Raw genomic sequence first — 19,785 nt, forward strand, 5'->3', positions numbered from 1 at the left:
GTTTGCTCCATGTAAACAGTGATTTATGAATACAGACTGAAAGCAAACGGGTCCATTTCTAACAGATTTGTCCGAATTAGATATAACTTTGCACAGACAAGATTGGTAATTGGTTATATATCACACCAGCATCATATTACCATGTGTAATGTTAACCCAAACATCAGAGCGCAGTTCATGCGTCAAACTCTCAGTGTTTCTTCAAGAGGCTCAAACATGAATGTAAACACCTTGTTTCCTCTTACAGGTCAAGTCCGGTCAGAGAAACAGCTTATTTAACACGATAATGAGGTGATTAATTTAAAGATAGTGATACATAACAAATATGTATGTCCTGTAATAAGGTTAATGTCTCATTTCAGTTTTAGTTTGGCTCTAGTTTTGTCTTTATTGCAGTGGTTCAGACTACTACAGAAATTAATAATCACATTTAAAATAAAACGGCATAGTCTTCACTGTAAGAATTAAACTTTTTTTGTTTCTTAAAGCTACAGAAATCCTTCACTCAAGAGCAGTGTGTGATTATAGATTTGTCTTTTGTTGTTTGATTAATAAGCACACAGTCACAGCAGGAAAATAGCCCACTGTCACTTTAAGAGCCGCACGCAAAAAACATGAGTAAATATACTTAGATAAATAAGGCACATTCAACTTTGCAAATGTCACGTTAAATTATTTTAATGATATGCCTGGGGATTTGGGCTTTTTTACGGAGGAACGAAAGTGCAGCGCTGCAAAAGTGGGCAGAATGGGGCGCAATAATCATGCATCATATTAGAGCCTGTCCTCCAACAAAAAAACAACCATATAGGTCGTTTGTGCAAGCACCTTATTATGACCAATATTTGCATTATAAAGTTAAGCGCCCTCTAGCGGGCGTAAAAATAATGACAGTATCGCGTTGCGTATGTCGTCATGAAATGACGTATAACGTCATTACCAATCAAAACGCACGTTTATTTAAATGCAATGTGTGGGCGTTTTACACCGATCTCACAGTATTTCCTACATATTTTACTACTGTAGGTGGCTTATTCGTTCGAATGACCACACCTAACCCCACCCCTAAACCTAACCCTCACAGAAATCATGCTAAATTATGATTTATTGAGCACATACATTTTCGTTCACGTCTGTTTCCCGGGATCGAACCCATGATAGCATGATTACATATCAAGGTATAATGCAATAATCTACAAACGGAGCTACACGAAACGCAAACCAGAGGGCAAATAAAAGAGTACAAAACATTAATATGAAAACGACCTTTTGCCGATAGGGGCGCAGTTGTAGTATACACTCTGATGGGTCGTATTTCAGGGATTTCGACAAATGACCTATTCGAGAGTATTGGTTGGAGGACAGGTTGTCATATTATTATTAATCATTAATAATAATGCGATTAAGCTAATAAGGCGTTTAAGCTAATTTTAAGCTTTATCATTGTTCTTTAGTTGTTTTCGATTGCTTCCATTGTCCTCATTTGTAAGTCGCTTTGGATAAAAGTGTCTGCTAAATGAATATTTGTATTGTAAATAATTGTTTTATATAGATAAATTGAAACCGTTTTACAGATAAATTGCACAGCCATAGCTGGAAGTTAAAGTTAATTAAAATGTAATAATGTTAACAGCCATGCTGGCCTTCACTAGTTTAAGCTAGTCACTAACAGCTTAGCAGCACCAAAAACCCACTAATATCACAAAAACACCAGCGTGACCAGGATGATCTGAACCACACGCTTCTAATGTGTTCTTGTCCTTATTACCAACGTAACCATTTCTGCTAGGTTTCCACTGTAAGTGTGTTTTATTGTGCATTTAGAGCATTCAGTCTGTCTTTTTTGAATACGGTATATAGCACCTTTAGCGATGTCCATTGCCCAGGTCATAATCTGCTTCATACTGATGTCTTCACTCTCAGCGCTGGACAGATAGTCGAACAGAGATCCACCGCTGGCGTACTCTAACATAACACACACACACACACACACGTACAGAATGTAAATTAAAATGCAAAAAACCTCTATGAAAACTATTAAATGTTGTATTGGGCAGTAGTTTAACATATCACTGTTAGTATTAGTTGTCATCAAGCACTGTGCCATGTTCACCACAATATCCTGACCTCAGTGACATCATCTAAAATAATCTGGACAATCCTAACACCAGATAAGATTACATCTAATCAGTTCTATGTGCAAACACCAACAAACACTCACATCTACGGCACGCAGGGCAGGAGGAAACACAACTGTGATGGTACATGTTTGCATGGCACAGTACATGTTTAAAGGCATCAGGCAACAGATCCTAGGTTAAAATATTAAATGTCAAAATAATTTCAAACTCTGACTGACACCACTGTTTGCTGAAAAAACAAACATATCAGAGCTCCCTGAGCTATGGACCTTGACCTCCTTTCAAGACACACCTAATTTTAGAGTTATTTCATCATAAATTCAACATTACTGACAACAGAGGAGAGGCATCATTATCTTCTCCTGCAACAAACTGATGTGCAGCTTTCTCAGTCATAAATAATTCTCTCAGTCATAAATAATTCTCTCATTCATAAATAATTCTCTCATTCATAAATAATTTCAATAAACTTGGTAAAAATAAATACAATTTTTATAACAAATAAAAATTATATATATATATATATATATATATATATATATATATATATATATATATATAAATACATATATATATATAAATACATATATATATATATATATATATATATATATATATATATATATATATATATTTTTTTTTTTTTTTTTTTTTTTTATATATAACCCTGTGATACAAAGTTGAGTTGAAGTATTTACTCCAGTCCTTCAGAAGGCATTCTGATATACTGATGAACTGTCTTATTATTATTATCAGTATTATTATTATCTTATATATTATCAGTATTATTATTATTATCAATATTTGTGTGAACTTAGCTTTTGCTGATTTGTTTTTTCCAGAAATAATAATTTCCTTAATAATATACATATATATATATTTATATATATGTATATATAAATACACAAGCATGCATGTATACATTTCAGAATTTTTTTAAATATATTAATTTATAATATAAATTTTATGAATATAAATATAGACATGTAAATAAATGTAAATATTTTCGCGATTAATTGCGATTAATCCTTTGACAGCACTAAATATATATAAACACACACACACACACACACACACAGTGTTTCCAGAAGAATGCAAACTACTCAAATACAGACACATACCTCTAACGTATGACTGCAGTCTGCATCTGTTAATATTCATGAATACTGTATGTTTAGGTCACTGTGAGTACACATCATATGGTCAGATTATCAGGTTCAAACAGAGAAAGGGGAAATTAAAAACATCACTGACTAGGCTGAGCTGGTCATAAACAGCACCTTGACCTGCTCTTATTACATTTACTTTTCATAAAGAGAGACTCAATAGTCTCTCAGTACTGCAGACTATTTACACAGCGCTTTATGATCGTTTACAATCACCGCAGATTCATTTGAGTCATTACAGCAGAACCAGACCATGACAGACGCTTTCAAACATGTCATGAAGAAACAGCATTACCTCAATCTAGCTCATTAAGACCTGAACGTTACTCAATCTTGATATATGTGGGACAAAAGTGGTGGGATTTCATCATTATATGATTTATTGAAAACGAAACACTTTCAATATGTACAGTAATAATTATATTACATATGGTTGAAACATGCTGACACAAATAGTAAAACAGTTTGTGTGTATATACAATATACTATATATTAAAAGATACAACTTTAAATTAAAAAAAATATTAGTATGTTTAAATTATCATTAACTAAGATTAATAAATGCTTCAGAAGTAACTTATGTTAACAATTTAATTTAACCTAATGTTAACCTTATTATAAAGTGTGACCATTTCATTGTGTGATTTAATAAACCAGAGGCCAGTAACTCATCCCAGACATGCTGAAGAAAAATAAACTGAGGATATTGGTTTATTACAGGTTTTTTGCTTATTCTAATCCAAAAGCACAGAAACAATCTGAGATAAACTGAGAAATTAGCATTTCCGGGAGGAAGTACCATTGCCTCAAATTCAGCAAACACAAAAACTAATCATAAGACAGAGACAGAAATTAATATCATGTAATATAGACAGAGAAACATACTAATAAACGCTGTGTTTCAGAGCGAAGAGTCGTGTTGGACTGACCTGTAACAATCCCATAGTTGGGCGCTTCCAGAATCGCTCCATAAAACTGGATAATGTTTCGATGACTGAGGACACTTAAAATCTCTGCCTGGAAATACAGCCAACACAAAGAACACAACGATATCAAAAAGAGAAAATATTCATGTTAAATGTTCAATACATTCCTAATGTAATACAAAAATGTGTCATTGCAGATAATGACACTGTCAGCACAATTTAACTCTATTGTGTCATTTTTGATAATGCATTTCTAAGGGCTCTAAATGATCAACACAATAAAAACTATGATGATAAACGTGTCTTATGCAGTTTACAACATGCCTTCAGTCGTCTGATTGATAGTTTATACTTTTTAACTTATTTTGTGTAAAATTGTAAACCTGTCAGATTTCATCATGATTGATTGATTCATGATTTTACAATTAGATTCGATATGATTCATGCTTTTTTATGATATTTTAGACAAATTATAAATTAAATGTGTCATTTTATTATTGCTTGGACAAAATTCTGCATGTTTCTTTGTGAAATTTAAATAAAGCACTATACTAATATATAGTAGTATAGGTCGACAGATATATCGGTCGACCGATATATCGGGCCGATATTTGTCATTTTTTTTAATATATTGCATCGGCCGATATCCTTGTTTAGTAGCAACGATTTAAAGTCAGGCACGTCGGCGGTCAGCCCCGTGTTATTGGTGCAGTGGAAAGTGCTGCTGCCGCATGTGAAGGACCCCAAGCCAAAACTTTTGGAAGCTTCAACAACAGACCTGGGAGATAAAGGTAGTCGGAGAATCTCACTCTGTAAATGGGGTGGAGAAGTTGGCAGCTCTCACAAACACTGTTTGTGAAAAAAAGCATGGTTTGATTCAGAAAATAACCATCCATTTAGGGATGTCAATATTCAATAATTTCCATGATCGATTAAATTAACGATCAGTTATTAACCTTAATGCTGCAAAATGTGCCTGCAGCGGTATTTCTATTATGTGCAAAACAACGTGGAAAAAAGCTTTCTCACCCGAATTAAAGGGATTTTAGTCTGAATAAAATGCTAGTAGCAGGACCGTAAAATGAATAGATGTGATTATGATCATTTGATAAAATGAAGAGAGCATGCCATACGTTTGAGATCATTTTACTTTGCTGACTGTTTCCTGTAAAGGAGACCGCTGAATGCGCCTCTCTGAATGGTTTCGTGGTGGTCATTGTTGTATTTTAAAATGCAATTGCAAATGTTTTCAAATGATACTTCACATAAAAAATTTAATTATCCACGCGTGGTTGTGCTGCGCAGTCAGTGAACCGCTTTTTTCACATCAAACATTTTATGCAAGTATTATGAACATAACTTTTTGTTTGATCGTCTTCTTCTAAATATTCGATTTTGAATTTTCTCATTCTGCACATATCCAAAAGTTTCCATATTCGCAATGTATCTGAATGTTAAACTATAATATTTGTTATTTTTTTTATATAAACTAGACGGAAAAGATCATCCTCTTCACATGAGCAAAAATGTCCTGTGCATAACAGCAGAGTGGACCGGACTATTTAAACTGACCAGTGTAACTTTTTATGTGTTTGGTTGACTGTACTTTATTTTAATAATGAACAGACTGCGATATAAGTTTGAAATAAGAATGCACTTTAGATGTTCTGTGTCATTTACACCAAACACATATGTTGCTGGTTGCTAGTGTGTTTGAAGCACTACTATTATTTATTTTTTATACATATGTTTTTTAATATATTTTTTTCAGTTTTTTTCAGTTTTTTTCAATTGATTTTTATTTATAAAATTGTATTTATCTTATTTAAATGTATATTTAAGTTTACATTTATGTTCCAACAGCACATATCGGCCATCGGCTGACCCTGACCTCTAAACATCGGATATAGAAAAGCCCATATCGGTCGATCTCTATATAGTACTTGCTAATATATGCTCTTTTGTTGGTTTTGATTGCTTCTATTGTCCTCATTTGTAAATCACTTTGGATAAAAGCCAAAATTAAAATATAATGTTAACGTAAGTAACAAAACATTAAAAAAACTACTAATCATTACATCTCTAAACAACTGATATCTACATGCATTTTATGTAAACAAACTTTTATACATTTGTAAAGATCATTATGATATGTCATTTGTTCATATAAATATCAGCAACAGCTCAGTTTGGGTCTCTGAGTAAACTTAAGGTGATTTCTGCTCCTCAGATATGAGCTAAAGATTCTCCTTTATCATACTATATGACCCATAAAAGCCTTATTTATCAAATATGACCACATAAGATTTGATTAAATTAAATATTTTTGGGTGAGCTCTATATGAAGTGAATCATATAAATATTAAGTTTATGATACTTGTGTGATTTTTAGAGCTGTCAAATGATTAATTGCGATCAATCGCATCCAAAATAAAGGTTTTTGTTTACATAATGTGTGTGCTGTGAATATTTATAATGTATTTAGCATTAACAAATACATAATAATAAACATACTACACAGTTCACACACATATCTATTATTACATATCTATTACTCCATCGCCCGACGCGTAAGTGCTACGTTAGCCGAAGGTAAAGTGCACACTCATTGTTTGCCTGGTGCTCGTGTTCTCGATGTTTCTGCGCAGATACCCGCGATCCTGAAGGACGACGAGAGCCCTAGAGCGGTCGTGCTTCACGCCGGGGTTAACGACACCACGCTGCGGCAGACGGAGACGCTGAAGAGGGACTTCAGGAGCCTGATCGAGACGGTTCGCAGCACGATGCCCGCGGCGACGATCGTCGTGTCAGGACCACTGCATACGTATCGACAAGGACACGAAAGGTTCAGTAGACTTATGCTTTAAATGAATGGTTGTTGTCATGGTGTAAAGAACAGAAACTGCTATTTGTTAATAACTGGAATCTTTTCTAGGAGCGTCCTAGACTGTTTCGCGCTGATGGATTACACCCCAGCAGAATTGGAGCGGAGCTTCTCTCCGACAACATCTCCAGGACACTTCGCTCCATGTGACTAGTAAGACAATTCTCAGATAACCATTATGATGAGTTTTGTTCCACCCGCTTAAATGCTAAAAGTACTTGCGCTGTAAAAACTATTAAGACTGTGTCTGTTCCCCCGAATAGTGAGGTCAAAATATAAATATAATGTAGGATCTAGAAAAAATCTTATAGTAATTAAACCAGAAAAATGTAAAGTAAATGAACAAAAACAGTTTTTAAAGTTTGGGCTCATAAATATTAGATCACTCACACCAAAAGCAGTTATTGTAAATGAAATGATCACAGATAATAGTTTTGATTTACTCTGCTTGACTGAAACCTGGTTAAAACCAAATGATTATTTTGGTCTAAATGAGTCGACTCCACTGTACTACTGTTATAAACATGAGCCCCGTCAGACTGGTCGTGGCGGAGGTGTTGCAACAATATATAGTGATATTCTCAGTGTTACCCAGAAAACAGGATACAGGTTTAACTCTTTTGAAATACTTCTGCTAAATGTTACTCTGTCAGACATGCAAAAGAAATCTAATGTATCTCTTGCTCTGGCTACTGTGTATAGACCACCAGGGCCGTATACAGAATTCCTAAAAGAATTTGCAGATTTCCTCTCAGACCTTCTGGTTACAGTTGATAAAGCGCTAATCGTGGGAGATTTTAATATTCACGTTGAAAATGCAAATGATACATTAGGACTTGCGTTTACTGACCTAATAAACTCCTTTGGAGTCAAGCAAAATGTCACCTGGCCAACTCATCGTTTTAATCATACACTAGATTTAATTACAGTACATTGCATGGAATCGATCTTACTGCTATAGATATCATACCTCAAAGTGATGATGCTACAGACCATTTCCTTGTATTGTGATGCTGCGTATCACTGATATTAACTATATGTCGCAGCGATACCATCTGGGCAGAACTATTGTTCCAGTCACCAAAGAAAGATTCGCAAATAAAACAAAAAGATTCGCTTCTCAATATCATTTACTCATCGTTATCTTTAGGTCACGTCCCAAAACCATTCAAGCTGGCGGTTATCAAGCCTCTTATTAAGAAACCAAAACTAGATCCTAGTGTACTGGCAAATTATAGGCCTATTTCAAATCTTCCATTTATGTCTAAAATTTTAGAAAAAGTTGTATCTGCTCAATTGATCTCCTTCCTGCATAAAAATGATCCGTATGAAGAATTTCAGTCAAGTTTTAGGCCCCACCATAGCACAGAAACTGCACTTGTTAAAATTACAAATGACTTGCTTCTTGCGTCAGATCAAGGCTGCATCTCATTTCTAGTCTTACTTGATCTTAGTGCTGCGTTCGACACCATAGATCATGACATACTCAGATAGATTACAAAACTATACAGGTATTCTAGATTCAAGATCTTAGATGGTTTAGATCCTACCTGTCCGATCGCTACCATTTTGTTTACTTAAATGGGGAGTCATCTCATTTATCATCAGTAAAATATGGAGTGCCACAAGGATCCATCCTAGGTCCCCTTCTATTTTCAATATACATGTTGCCCCTTTGTAATATTATTAGAAAATACGGAATTAGCTTCCACTGTTATGCTGATGATACTCAGCTATATATCTCAACGAGACCAGATGAAACTTCTAAATTATCTAAGCTAACAGAGTGTGTTAAAAATGTAAAAGATTGGATGACAAATAATTTTCTCCAATTAAATTCAGATAAGACAGAGATATTTATTATTGGACCAAAAAACACTACACAGAATCGTGTAGATTACAATCTGCAACTAGACGGATGTACTGTTACTTCCTCTACAGTCAGAAATCTGGATGTTATATTAGACAGCAATTTGTCTTTTGAAAATCATATTTCCAATGTTACAAAAACTGCATTCTTCCATCTTAGAAACATTTCCAAGCTTTGTAACGATTTGTTTTGTAAAAAGCGATATACAAATAAACTTGAATTGAATTGAATTGAATATTACTGTATGTAAACTAAAACTTTTTCGGGATGTGATTAGTCGCGATTAATCATTTGAAAGGAGTAGTAATTTTTACAATCTTTTTAGGCAGTTCCTCCATCAAACTAATTTTTTATGTCGTTTTTTGGTACAATCCCAAACGCTACCAAAGCCATTACTCTCTAAAATCACTAGATGAAGAACAAAGACAACAATGAATCTAGCACTTAAAAGTAAATAGACTTCACCCCAAAGACAAACACTGCACTCAGCTGAAACTAATATGACTTAATTACATGACAATTTTCTCTTAAAGACATAGTCTATGAATTTCAGTGCACAAAAGCGGCTGTGAGAGCGTGTGACTCTCTGTGCAATCGTGCTGCTCGGACTGGAGTCGACACACAGAGAGGCAATTAAAATGATTATCACTCTGACAATTAAAGCAAGTGTTTGAAAAGCTCTGGGCGACTCTCACTCCCACCTCTTTTTCAATCTTCAGAAGCTTTTTCACCGCCACCTCTTTGTCCTGCGAGAGCCAGCGGGCGCGATACACGCTCCCGAAACTCCCGCCGCCGCAGTTCTCGTAGAAGAGGATGTCATCGAATCTGATTTGGACAAAGGAGGCGCCCAGAGATGCCATGGCATAATGGCACTTAGAAACACACTTCTCTCCTGAAAGACCAAGAAAAGAGGACAGAGTGAGAAGAGAGCGAGGGATGAGGCTCCTCAGAGGAGAGATGTTGTGATTTGATCTGCCACTGAGAGAACTGCTCACTTCTACTCCAGTGAACACACACACACACACACAGACACACACAGACACACATACACACACACACACACACAGACACAGACACACACACACACACACACACACACACACGCCGTGAGCTGTCAGACAGGATCCACTCAAGTGTTGCTCAAGTGTCACAGGCTGGTGTGAAGGTGACGTTTGGCGCTGTGTGTGTTTATTTGTTTTTGCGGCAGTTTGCATGCCCGTCCTGCTGGATAAGTTTAACACAGGCACATATTTAAAGATAAAGTTCACCCAAAAATGAAAATGTGCTCACCCTCAGGCCACTCGAGATGTAGATGAGTTTGTTTCTTCATCAGATTTTGAGAAATGTAGCGTTACATCACTTGCTCACCAGTTGATCCTCTGCAGTGAATGGGTGCCGTCAGAATGAGAGTCAAAACAGCTGATAAAAACATCACAATAATCCACTCCACTCCATTCTGTCAGTTAACATCTTATGAAATAAAAAGCTGTGTTCTTTTAACTTTAAATCAACTTTTTTGGTTAAAATATAGTCTTTAATCCATAATAACGCTTCCTACAGTGATAAAGTCAATCCACTGTAGTCCTCTAACATCAAAATCCACTGACTTATTTGTAGTGATCGACCGATATATCGCCGATTTTTCAAATATCGGCATCGGCCAATACGTTTTTCTGCTTTGTCAATGTGTTAGAGTAAGGACTTTTATTTTGATAATAATACATTTGTAAATATTAATAAAATAATTATTATTATTATATCGACTTCATATCGGCTATCACCTCCTTGTGATTTCCAAGATATCGGCATTGGCTGCCAAAAACCCAATATCAGTCGACCACTAATTATTTGTGACCATTTTCACTTGATCTGTGCATATTTCTCTCCTGATTCAGACAAGATGACTTTTACACTGGAGAAAGCAATATTATTTATAGTAGCTGGAAGTTTGAAATGAAAAACTTCTCAATGAGGGGTTTGTTTCTTACAATCAAACAGCTTTTCCCTTCACAAGTGTGGATTACTTGTGGATTATTGTGATGTTTTTAACAGCGGTTTGGACTCTCATTCTGACGGCACCCATTCACTGCAAGGCATCCATTGATGAGCAAGTGACGTAATGCTACATTTCTCCAAATCTGATGAAGAAACAAACTCATCTACATCTTGGATCTTATGTTTTCTGCACATCTTCATTTTTGGGTGAACTATTCCTTTAAATCCACAGAATTCATAAGAATAAGGTTCAAAGCAAGAAATTTGGCTTATGATCAACAAGCGGACGATCTCTTTCATCTGCCCCTCTGCACATGTATGAGGCTGGTCAATGTTTCACTGGGAATTCCTCATATCTGCAATCAGAGCACATGACACACTCACACACACACACACACTCATGCTGATCTGAGGTCAGCAGACTGCTACTAGTGTAGATCAAACGAGCAGTTCATTTAACTGTACTGAATGTGCACATCTAACGCACTTCAAATCTTAAAAGTGTATAACATTAAAAACTGTGCATGCAATACAATATTAATATAACAAAACACCATTTAACTGTACTTAAAAACAGATAACTTCCATGACTATGTTTGTCACCCCAAACACTTTCGTAGCTCAATAGAATAAAATTAACAAAAAATGTCTTACAGACAGTTTCTGACAAGCATCCAGCAGTATCTCCCTGGGTTTGCGATGCTCACAAATTATAAATGCATCTTTTTAAAACAAACACAGAGGAGAGAACGGCAGAGCAAATTGCTGCTGGTGTATTGTTGGTTATTTCCCTCATTTTCACTGGAGTAATTATGTTTTTGAGGACTGTGCTGGACTGCTGGGGTGCGCAGCGGGCTCCAGCTCTATTCTCACAGAGGGACTCCAAGGCTCTTGGGCGGTTTTAGGACGATTTATGTTATATTTAGCAGTGCAGGAAGCGGATTGACACCCTGGAGCCTCTCATCCACATGGAAACTCTCAGACCTTAAAGGGATAGCTCACCCTTTCAGAGCAACACTGGCACATCTTTATAAACACAGATAAACTGTTTGGAATCTCACTGAATTAGATACAAAATATTCATTAAATGCTGCATGAGCTTTTCTCTGCAAGTGAAAAAGAAGTTGACTTTATTATACTTTTAAAAAGATTGCTTAAGTGTGAATTACATGTTAGGTTTCTGGACACTTCATTTGTTGGCATGTCAATAGAAAAAAATAAAAATGCATTATAAGTTCAGTTTATATTAAATGCATTAGCTAAAATTTATTAATTTTAGACCGGTCGTAAGTAAATATTTCTATGCATATTCAGAATTCGATTGTCTCTCAAATAATGGTTAAAGAATTGGATTGCTGAATGTACTGTAAAATTCAGCTAAACACCTCAAATATACCGTAATCACATTTCTATTGAAATGTCTGTAATTATTTGTAATCACACATTTGTAATGATGAAGTTTCCATTTAGTACCTGTAAATGCAATATCAAATAAGTCACTACAGTTAAAATTATAATCAGGTACTTTACATGCTTTATTAGTCAACACATCAAAAGTGTATACGTTTCTTTAAAGCGCTAAATATTTTAACTGTAAAGGTGATTCTTCTCTGCTCTCTACTGAATCATGAGGCAACAGGGTGACAGCAGCTTTCCTCCATTCATATCTCAGCACAGAACAGAAAGCAAAAGTGGCAGAATAACTGGGATTTTTCTCATTCATCGGGGACTGAAGGCCTGTGTGTTCATACAGCTCTCCACACAATGCGGCATGCAGCGGGCAGCACAATCATTTCCACACAATTCTTCAACCAAAACCATCTTCAGTTTACTGAATCAATATAACATGATGCCACAAGCCTATTCCGCTTGCTTATGAATCATAGACGCAATATTACATCATCATTACCATGTAAGAACATGCAGAACTTGTATGAAGCAAAACATGAATATCAAAGCCCCATCTGACGTCATCAGTGCACATGGTACAGTAGTATTTCTGTAAATGAGATCAACAGGCAACTGCTATATGAACTCTTCTCTATATAAACAGCAGTCCTGGCTGTTTCACCACAGCTGCATTGATTTATGTGGCTTTAGAAAAGCATATCTAGGACTCTAGAATAGTTCGATTTCCGGAGTTTTTGAGAAACTCTCCCTGTCTGTGATGTGGGATGGTTCAGGAACAGGTCCAGACAGATTCCAACAGATCCATGAGCTCCTGGTCCATCATCCCAGCATTATAACATATTACAGAGTAACATCATGACACACACACACACACACACACACACACACACGTACCCGCACTCCTGCACCCCGCTGACAGTCTTCCCTGTAGAGATAGACAGCTGTCAAGAAGAGTTCACGTGCTGCTGCGCTGATTTCACGCTTCTTCCTGATCGGAGCTGCGCCGCGCGCGCCGTGAGTGACGCAGCGGAGCGGGACAGAAACAGCGTCACCCAGCGGACGAGACACGAACCACCCCAAACACACATGTAAAAAATTAAATAATAATAATAATAAAAAATACTATTTTATCCTTTAAAAAAAAAAAAAAAAAAAATTAAAACAGATCTGTTATTTACGGGGTCATTGTTTTTAAATCAGATTTAGTGAATGATATGAATTATAAATGTATTCATTTGAATACAATTAAAATAAACCCTATTTTTTAAATATGCATTCACAATCATAATAGTGATTTATTATTACATATGATTATATATTAAAATCAATTTGAAAATGTGTACATCATAAAAAATTTATTAATTCTATAATATGACACAGAACCACAAAACCAGTCATAAGAGTTTTTGAAACTGAGGTAAATGCATCATCATGAATAAATAAGCTTTTGATTGATGTATGGTTTGTTATGGACGATATTTGGCAGAGATACAACTATTTGAAAATCTGGATTATGAAGGTGCAAAAAAAGAAAAGAGAAAATTAATAATAATAATTCAAAATATTGAAAAAATTGCTTTAAAGTTGTCAAAATGAAGTCTTTAGCAATGCACATCATTAGTCAAAAATTTAAATGTGATATATTTACAGTAGGAAATTCACAAAATATCAATAATATAATGTTATATAATATTCTGAGCATGTGATAAGAGTTTTTGGGACCTGCTTACTAAAGAAAATGTGTTCTTAATCTTAAACTATACCAAATCAACTGACACAAATTAAAAAGGACAATACATAATTCTGAATGAAAGAAAGACTTTGACATGTCTGTACCGTGTCATCTTATGACAGTTTTATTTACACACAGAGGTATAAAGTTTGCAGACAAGTCAGCAATAGGCTTTTGACATGTGCTCATCCTTTCTCATTTCACCATTTAGGTTTTCTTTTCCTTCATGCTTAAGATGAAATAAATATCCTGATAAAATTTACATCCAGTTCAAAACTTCAATAAATCATAATTTACAAAAAAAAAAAAAAAAAAAAAAAACACCATTCAAAAGTTTGAAGTTGGTGATATATTTTTGAAAGAAGTTTATTTTGCTTACCAAGGCTGCATTTATTTATTTACTTACTTATTCATTCATTCACACAATCCTTCTATAAAAAAAAAAAAAAATATATATATATATATATATAGCTGTTAGCTTGTTAGTTTATTAGGGAGACTGTGATATATTTTTAGGATTGTTTGATTTTGTTTTGATTTTTTGTAACATAATAAAAGTCTTTATTGTCAATTTTCATAAATTTATTGCATCCTTGCTAAGTATTAATTTCTTTTTTGAAAAAAAAAAGTATAAATAAAATCTTACTAACCCCAAATTTCTAAAGTGTATTTTAAGGTTGGCAAACTCAATAAACCCCTTAAGAATGTCCTTCAAATGATAAAAAAGGAGTCTCCAAAAGCTGTGACAGGACAAACAGTTTGAAGCTCCGAAACACCTTGTGAGGTGTCCAGCTGTTACAGACACGATCCGAAAGCAAGGGGAACGTCTGATCCATAGCAGAATACAAGAAAGGTCACAAACAGAGGTCTGCACATCCACAGCGGTTCAGTGAAACGAAGCGAGGGAAGCCCCTGTGTGAGCACACGCTGCAGCGGAGGAAGGCTTCTGGTCATATACAGCTCTAGCTTATTGACTGGCAGAGGTGAAGCAGCACTGATCAGGTCCTGCGCGGCTCCAGTCGGTGGGACAGCTGGGACAGGGTACGCTGGTTATCTATCACACTGATGTGACGCACGTAGCTCCGCACGTCCTGATGGCTTTTACCAGTGGCCTGCGGTGCTTCCTGACCTGCAGGGATGAAAGAGAGAGAAATACTGAATCAGAGGAACTCAGACATGAGTCTGATGTGAAGTTTGTGTTGGTGTCTTACTGAACGGCTGACTCCGGCAGTATCTCATGATTCGGACTGTGTTTGCAATCATTCTCTGGAAAACACACAAGAAATATTAAACAAGTCCCAATTAAAACAGTCTCGGAGATGGTGAAATAGGTCCCTTGCAAACTCACCATTTTCTCGAAGTTCACCAATCTGTCAGTAAACGTCTTGTTGCCCTCATGTGTGAAAGTCATGTCTGAAAGCGCAGAAGTGGACGTTAGAGATTTAAGAGAAGCTAAAATCTGTATTTTTGTGTCATGAAACGGTTCTTCACAACATCATTAAATGAGAAATGACTTCATCAGATTATTGGACTCACTGTAGCTTGTTATAGTTTCTCATTGATTTGATTGTGCACATAATGCATGAATTATTTGTGAATAAATATCCAAATGTACAGAATAGTAAAAGTATGAGTTGCATTTAATTTGCTGTGGCTATTTTTGTTATATTTTAACATAATTATTGTTATGTTGAGGATGAATCATTATCATTGTCTTAAACTGACAAATGCATTTAAATAGATGCATTATTTGTTATATATAATATTTTACTATATATCAGATTTTTTTATAATTATTAAAATTAACATTTTAATTTTTTTTTTTAATATAAAAAATCATTAAATTATTATTTTATAATAAATTTAGATTTTGACCGTAACTTTTTAACCATTAATTCATAAAACTAGTTTTTTATTAATTAATTAATTTATGAATTAAAAGGTGGAGAATGCTACTAACAAGACCATTGAGATGGGTTACAATTAATAAATACTTTTGTTTTTTTTATTAATTAAAAAATGTTAGAAATGTGGAGAATACTACTAATAAAGAATATTTAGGCATGCCAAATGTTGTTTTAATTAATTAGACATTTTTTGACAAACATATATAGTGATATGTATGAATTTCCTCAGGAAACGTAAAATACACAGCAGTTCCTTTACTTTCATCTGTAATATTTTATAGTTTTTTTTAAATATTAATAAAATATTTAGTTTTTTTACTTTATTATTATTGAAAAATAAGTTAAATGCTACTAATAAATTGTGTGAGTGTGTGGTTTCAGAGCAGAGCTCACCTTTAATTAATAAAGGCATGAAGGGAATGATAGGCGGTTCTAACTTGGCCACTGTAAGTCGATACGCTCGGTGGTTTCTGGAGGGATCCTGCAATGAGACAAATAACAGATCTCTGAAATCCTCTTTAAGTAGCTTTCATGTTCAGGTCACTAGCAGCTGAACTCACCATCAGGTTTTCAAACTCTCCGTAAAACTTCTTGAACTTGCTGGGCAGTTTCTGTGAAGAATCAGTGATAAACATGGAACTAGGCAGTCAGTCATGAGTGTGTGTGTGCGAGTGTGTGTGTGTGTTTGTGGTGAATACTCACCTCCCATGTCTGACTGAGGCGACAGACCGCAGGGTTTCCCAGGCCCATGATAATGGCAAAGAATGAGTTCAAATTCTTAAACTCTTTACAGCTTAAAAAGAGCATAAACACACTTGATTTAGAGAAGAACAGTTAAATTAATTTCAATTCATGAAAATGAGACACCTAAGTAGAGTATGTTGCTTTATAACACATTTAAGTACACTTTAAAAAAATGCACTTTGTAATAATGTTAAATTAAAAGATTTGCTTAAGTCCATTTTAAATGATTAAGTTTTAATAATCTTTTGTCATTTATGACAGTAGTACTCTTTTTTTTATATGCTGACATACTAAAACACGTGAAGTACTGGATACTTATAATTTACAGTATTATATTTAAAGCTCAAATATTTTAAATGTACTAAATTGCAACTTCGTAATTACAAATACATTTTAATATAGTTTTCTGTAAATGCTTGTGTTTACATTTAGTAGTACACTTAACCATTTAAAAGACAATAGAGTTAATTATAAAAATACATGTAAAGATGTATTTCAGTTCTACTTAAGTGGGTCAGAAAACACTCTTACTGCATTTAATTTGAATTTAAACAAATGACACATTATGGTAACACTTTATTTGAAGATGTCCTTGTTACACCTTACATTTACTTACTATTATAATAAGAATTAATTATGCAAACTACATGCAAGTAACCCTTGTGTAGTTCATTAATATTACTCAATACTTAAATGTATAATTAGACTGTAACAAGGACACCTTATAATAAAGTGTAACCTTTATTTTAATTTAGTTGTAATTAAATGCAATTAAGCATCCAGAAGCATTACATTTAGTTTGCACTCACAATAAGTATATTCTTTTAGAGTATAATTTCTATAATAAGCACAAGTATGCGTACATATATCATTAAAACGCTCCTCTGAACAAAATGACCCATTACACACACACACACACACACACACACACACACACACGTCACATGTTTATGAGTGAAGACTCACTGCGCGGCGATCTTGATGAACTTCTTGAGCAGTTGGACGCGTTTGCTGAGCGTGGGACACAAACAAACCTCTGTGACCACCCACAGCTGGACCTCATTAAAGCGCCGCAGGAACAGATCCAGATTAGCCGTGGTCTTCTTGAAGTGCTGACGGCCAAACGTGTGGTAGATCAGCTCATGCTAAAACACAATTGGACAGACACTTATTTGAACTCTACTGGAGATGGTGATGAATACATTACATTATAAATGTACAGACAGAATGATGAAGATTCTTTTAGAACTCTGGAGAAAAAGAAGACTGTGGCATACTTCTGAAAGAGTTACTGCAAAAAGAATATATATATACAGTAAGTGTGATTTTAATTTAATATTTCCATACAATTTAAATCGAGTGAAACAGCAAAGAATTAAAAATTGCACAGTATATTGCAATGAAATGTAACCATATTACAGTTTAGTTTATATTAAATGAAATCAGTTGAAATTTTAACCCACTTAATTAGGACTTTTTATTGAATATGCGATTTCATAATCACTTCTATTATCTGATATATGAAATATGGTTAAATTACTGCTGAATGCACTGCCAAATATTTATGGTAAACTAAAATATACTACAGTATGTTGCCACTTTTATTAAAACTTGTTTGTCATGTATATTTAAATATATTTGTAATGATGAAGTTGCAATTAAGTAAATGCATTACTTTAAACGTAATACTGAATAATACACTACAGGGAAAATGAGAAACAATCATTTAAAATGTGTTTAAAGGTAAAACTTTTCATTTGAGATTATTACAAAGAGGACTTTTTATATTATATTACAAATTGTGCTTCTTGGAAGTGTACTCGCTTGGAAGTACACTTTTGTTTTATTAATATTATCAGATCTGCAAGTACAGTTTTTAAATATTTGAGTTGTATATTTTACAAGCACACTACAAGTACACATTCAAAAAAATAAAGCTCATTTATTTTTCACAAAGGTTTATAGTTGTGCTCATAAGTTGTGCCCTTGAAGAATATGCAATATGTTAATCGATTGAACAAAATGATCATTAAAATTGCATGTTTTTTTTATTTAGTACAATCCTGAATAAGCTATTTCACATAAAAAAAAAAATATATATAAATATATATATATAATAAAATATATATATATTCTCCACAAGAAAAAAAATATAGCTGGATTAATACCCTTAAATCTTAATACTTTGTGTCGTGTCTTGGATGATGAAAAACTGTTTTTCTCTTTTGTGATGGTTGTTCATGAATCCTGCACTGGTCCCGAAAAGTTAAACTTCCTGCTGTTCTTCAGAAAAATCCCTGCAAATTCTTTGGTTTTCAGCATTTTCTGCATATTTGAACACTTTCCAACAGTAACTTTCTGTAATAGTTGCATATGAGTCCCTCAGTTGTCCTCATTGTGAAAAGATGGATCTCAAAATCATACAGTCACTGTTGGAAAGGGTTCAAATATGCAGAAGATGCTGGGAAACCAAAGAATGTGCAGGAGCTAGAGGATTTTTCTGAAGAACAGCAGGAAGTTTAACTGTTTAACTGTTCAGCACCAACGCAGGACTCATGAACAACCATCACAAAACAGAAAACAGTTGTGGATGACCCAGGAAACGACACACAGTATTGAGATTCAAGGGTATGTCAACTTTTGAAAGGGGTAATTTTTATAAATTCTGTTATTTTGTTCTTATGGAGTATAAATAAACATCTATTATGTGAAATAGTAATAGTAATAAAAATAACATGCAATTTCCATGATCTCTCTTATTTTGTTTCGAATGATTAACATATTTACATATTCTGCAAGGGGTGTGTAAACTTATGATCACAACTGTATGAGCACTGATCATGTTTATATGTAAGAAAATGAAAAGTTGAAATGAAATTTGTTCATCATTTAAATCTATTACGTCTTTGCAAACTTGGATTAAACGGCTTTATTCATTTGGATTACTTTTACACGTTTTCGTTTTTAATATATTTTGGTTGCATGGATATTTAATAGAGGGACAGATTCT

General features: G+C 34.3%; 2 protein-coding genes across 5 annotated transcripts in view; both read right to left on the reverse strand.

Annotated features, from left to right (window-relative positions):
- LOC113109115 (mitogen-activated protein kinase kinase kinase 20-like) overlaps positions 1-13,401 on the reverse strand; it is a 35,887-nt gene extending 22,486 nt beyond the window's left edge. Inside the window, exons 1-4 of the mRNA XM_026272671.1 lie at positions 13,287-13,401; positions 9,689-9,879; positions 4,237-4,324; positions 1,864-1,965 (exon numbers count right to left, since the gene is read on the reverse strand). Coding sequence (XP_026128456.1) covers positions 1,864-1,965; positions 4,237-4,324; positions 9,689-9,847 — 349 coding nt within the window. The 5' untranslated portion in view covers positions 9,848-9,879; positions 13,287-13,401. The remainder of the gene's footprint in view (positions 1-1,863; positions 1,966-4,236; positions 4,325-9,688; positions 9,880-13,286) is intronic.
- A 1,343-nt stretch (positions 13,402-14,744) lies between these two features.
- LOC113109117 (rap guanine nucleotide exchange factor 4) overlaps positions 14,745-19,785 on the reverse strand; it is a 54,938-nt gene continuing 49,897 nt past the window's right edge. For all 4 annotated transcript variants that reach the window (XM_026272674.1, XM_026272673.1, XM_026272676.1 and 1 more), the window contains 7 exons: positions 17,742-17,920; positions 16,734-16,824; positions 16,592-16,642; positions 16,425-16,512; positions 15,473-15,537; positions 15,336-15,390; positions 14,745-15,253 (listed from right to left, as the gene is read on the reverse strand). In XM_026272674.1, coding sequence (XP_026128459.1) covers positions 15,123-15,253; positions 15,336-15,390; positions 15,473-15,537; positions 16,425-16,512; positions 16,592-16,642; positions 16,734-16,824; positions 17,742-17,920 — 660 coding nt within the window. In that variant the 3' untranslated portion in view covers positions 14,745-15,122. The remainder of the gene's footprint in view (positions 15,254-15,335; positions 15,391-15,472; positions 15,538-16,424; positions 16,513-16,591; positions 16,643-16,733; positions 16,825-17,741; positions 17,921-19,785) is intronic.

Source organism: Carassius auratus, chromosome 9, assembly GCF_003368295.1.
Source record: "Carassius auratus strain Wakin chromosome 9, ASM336829v1, whole genome shotgun sequence".
NCBI classification, from domain to species: Eukaryota; Metazoa; Chordata; class Actinopteri; order Cypriniformes; family Cyprinidae; genus Carassius; species Carassius auratus.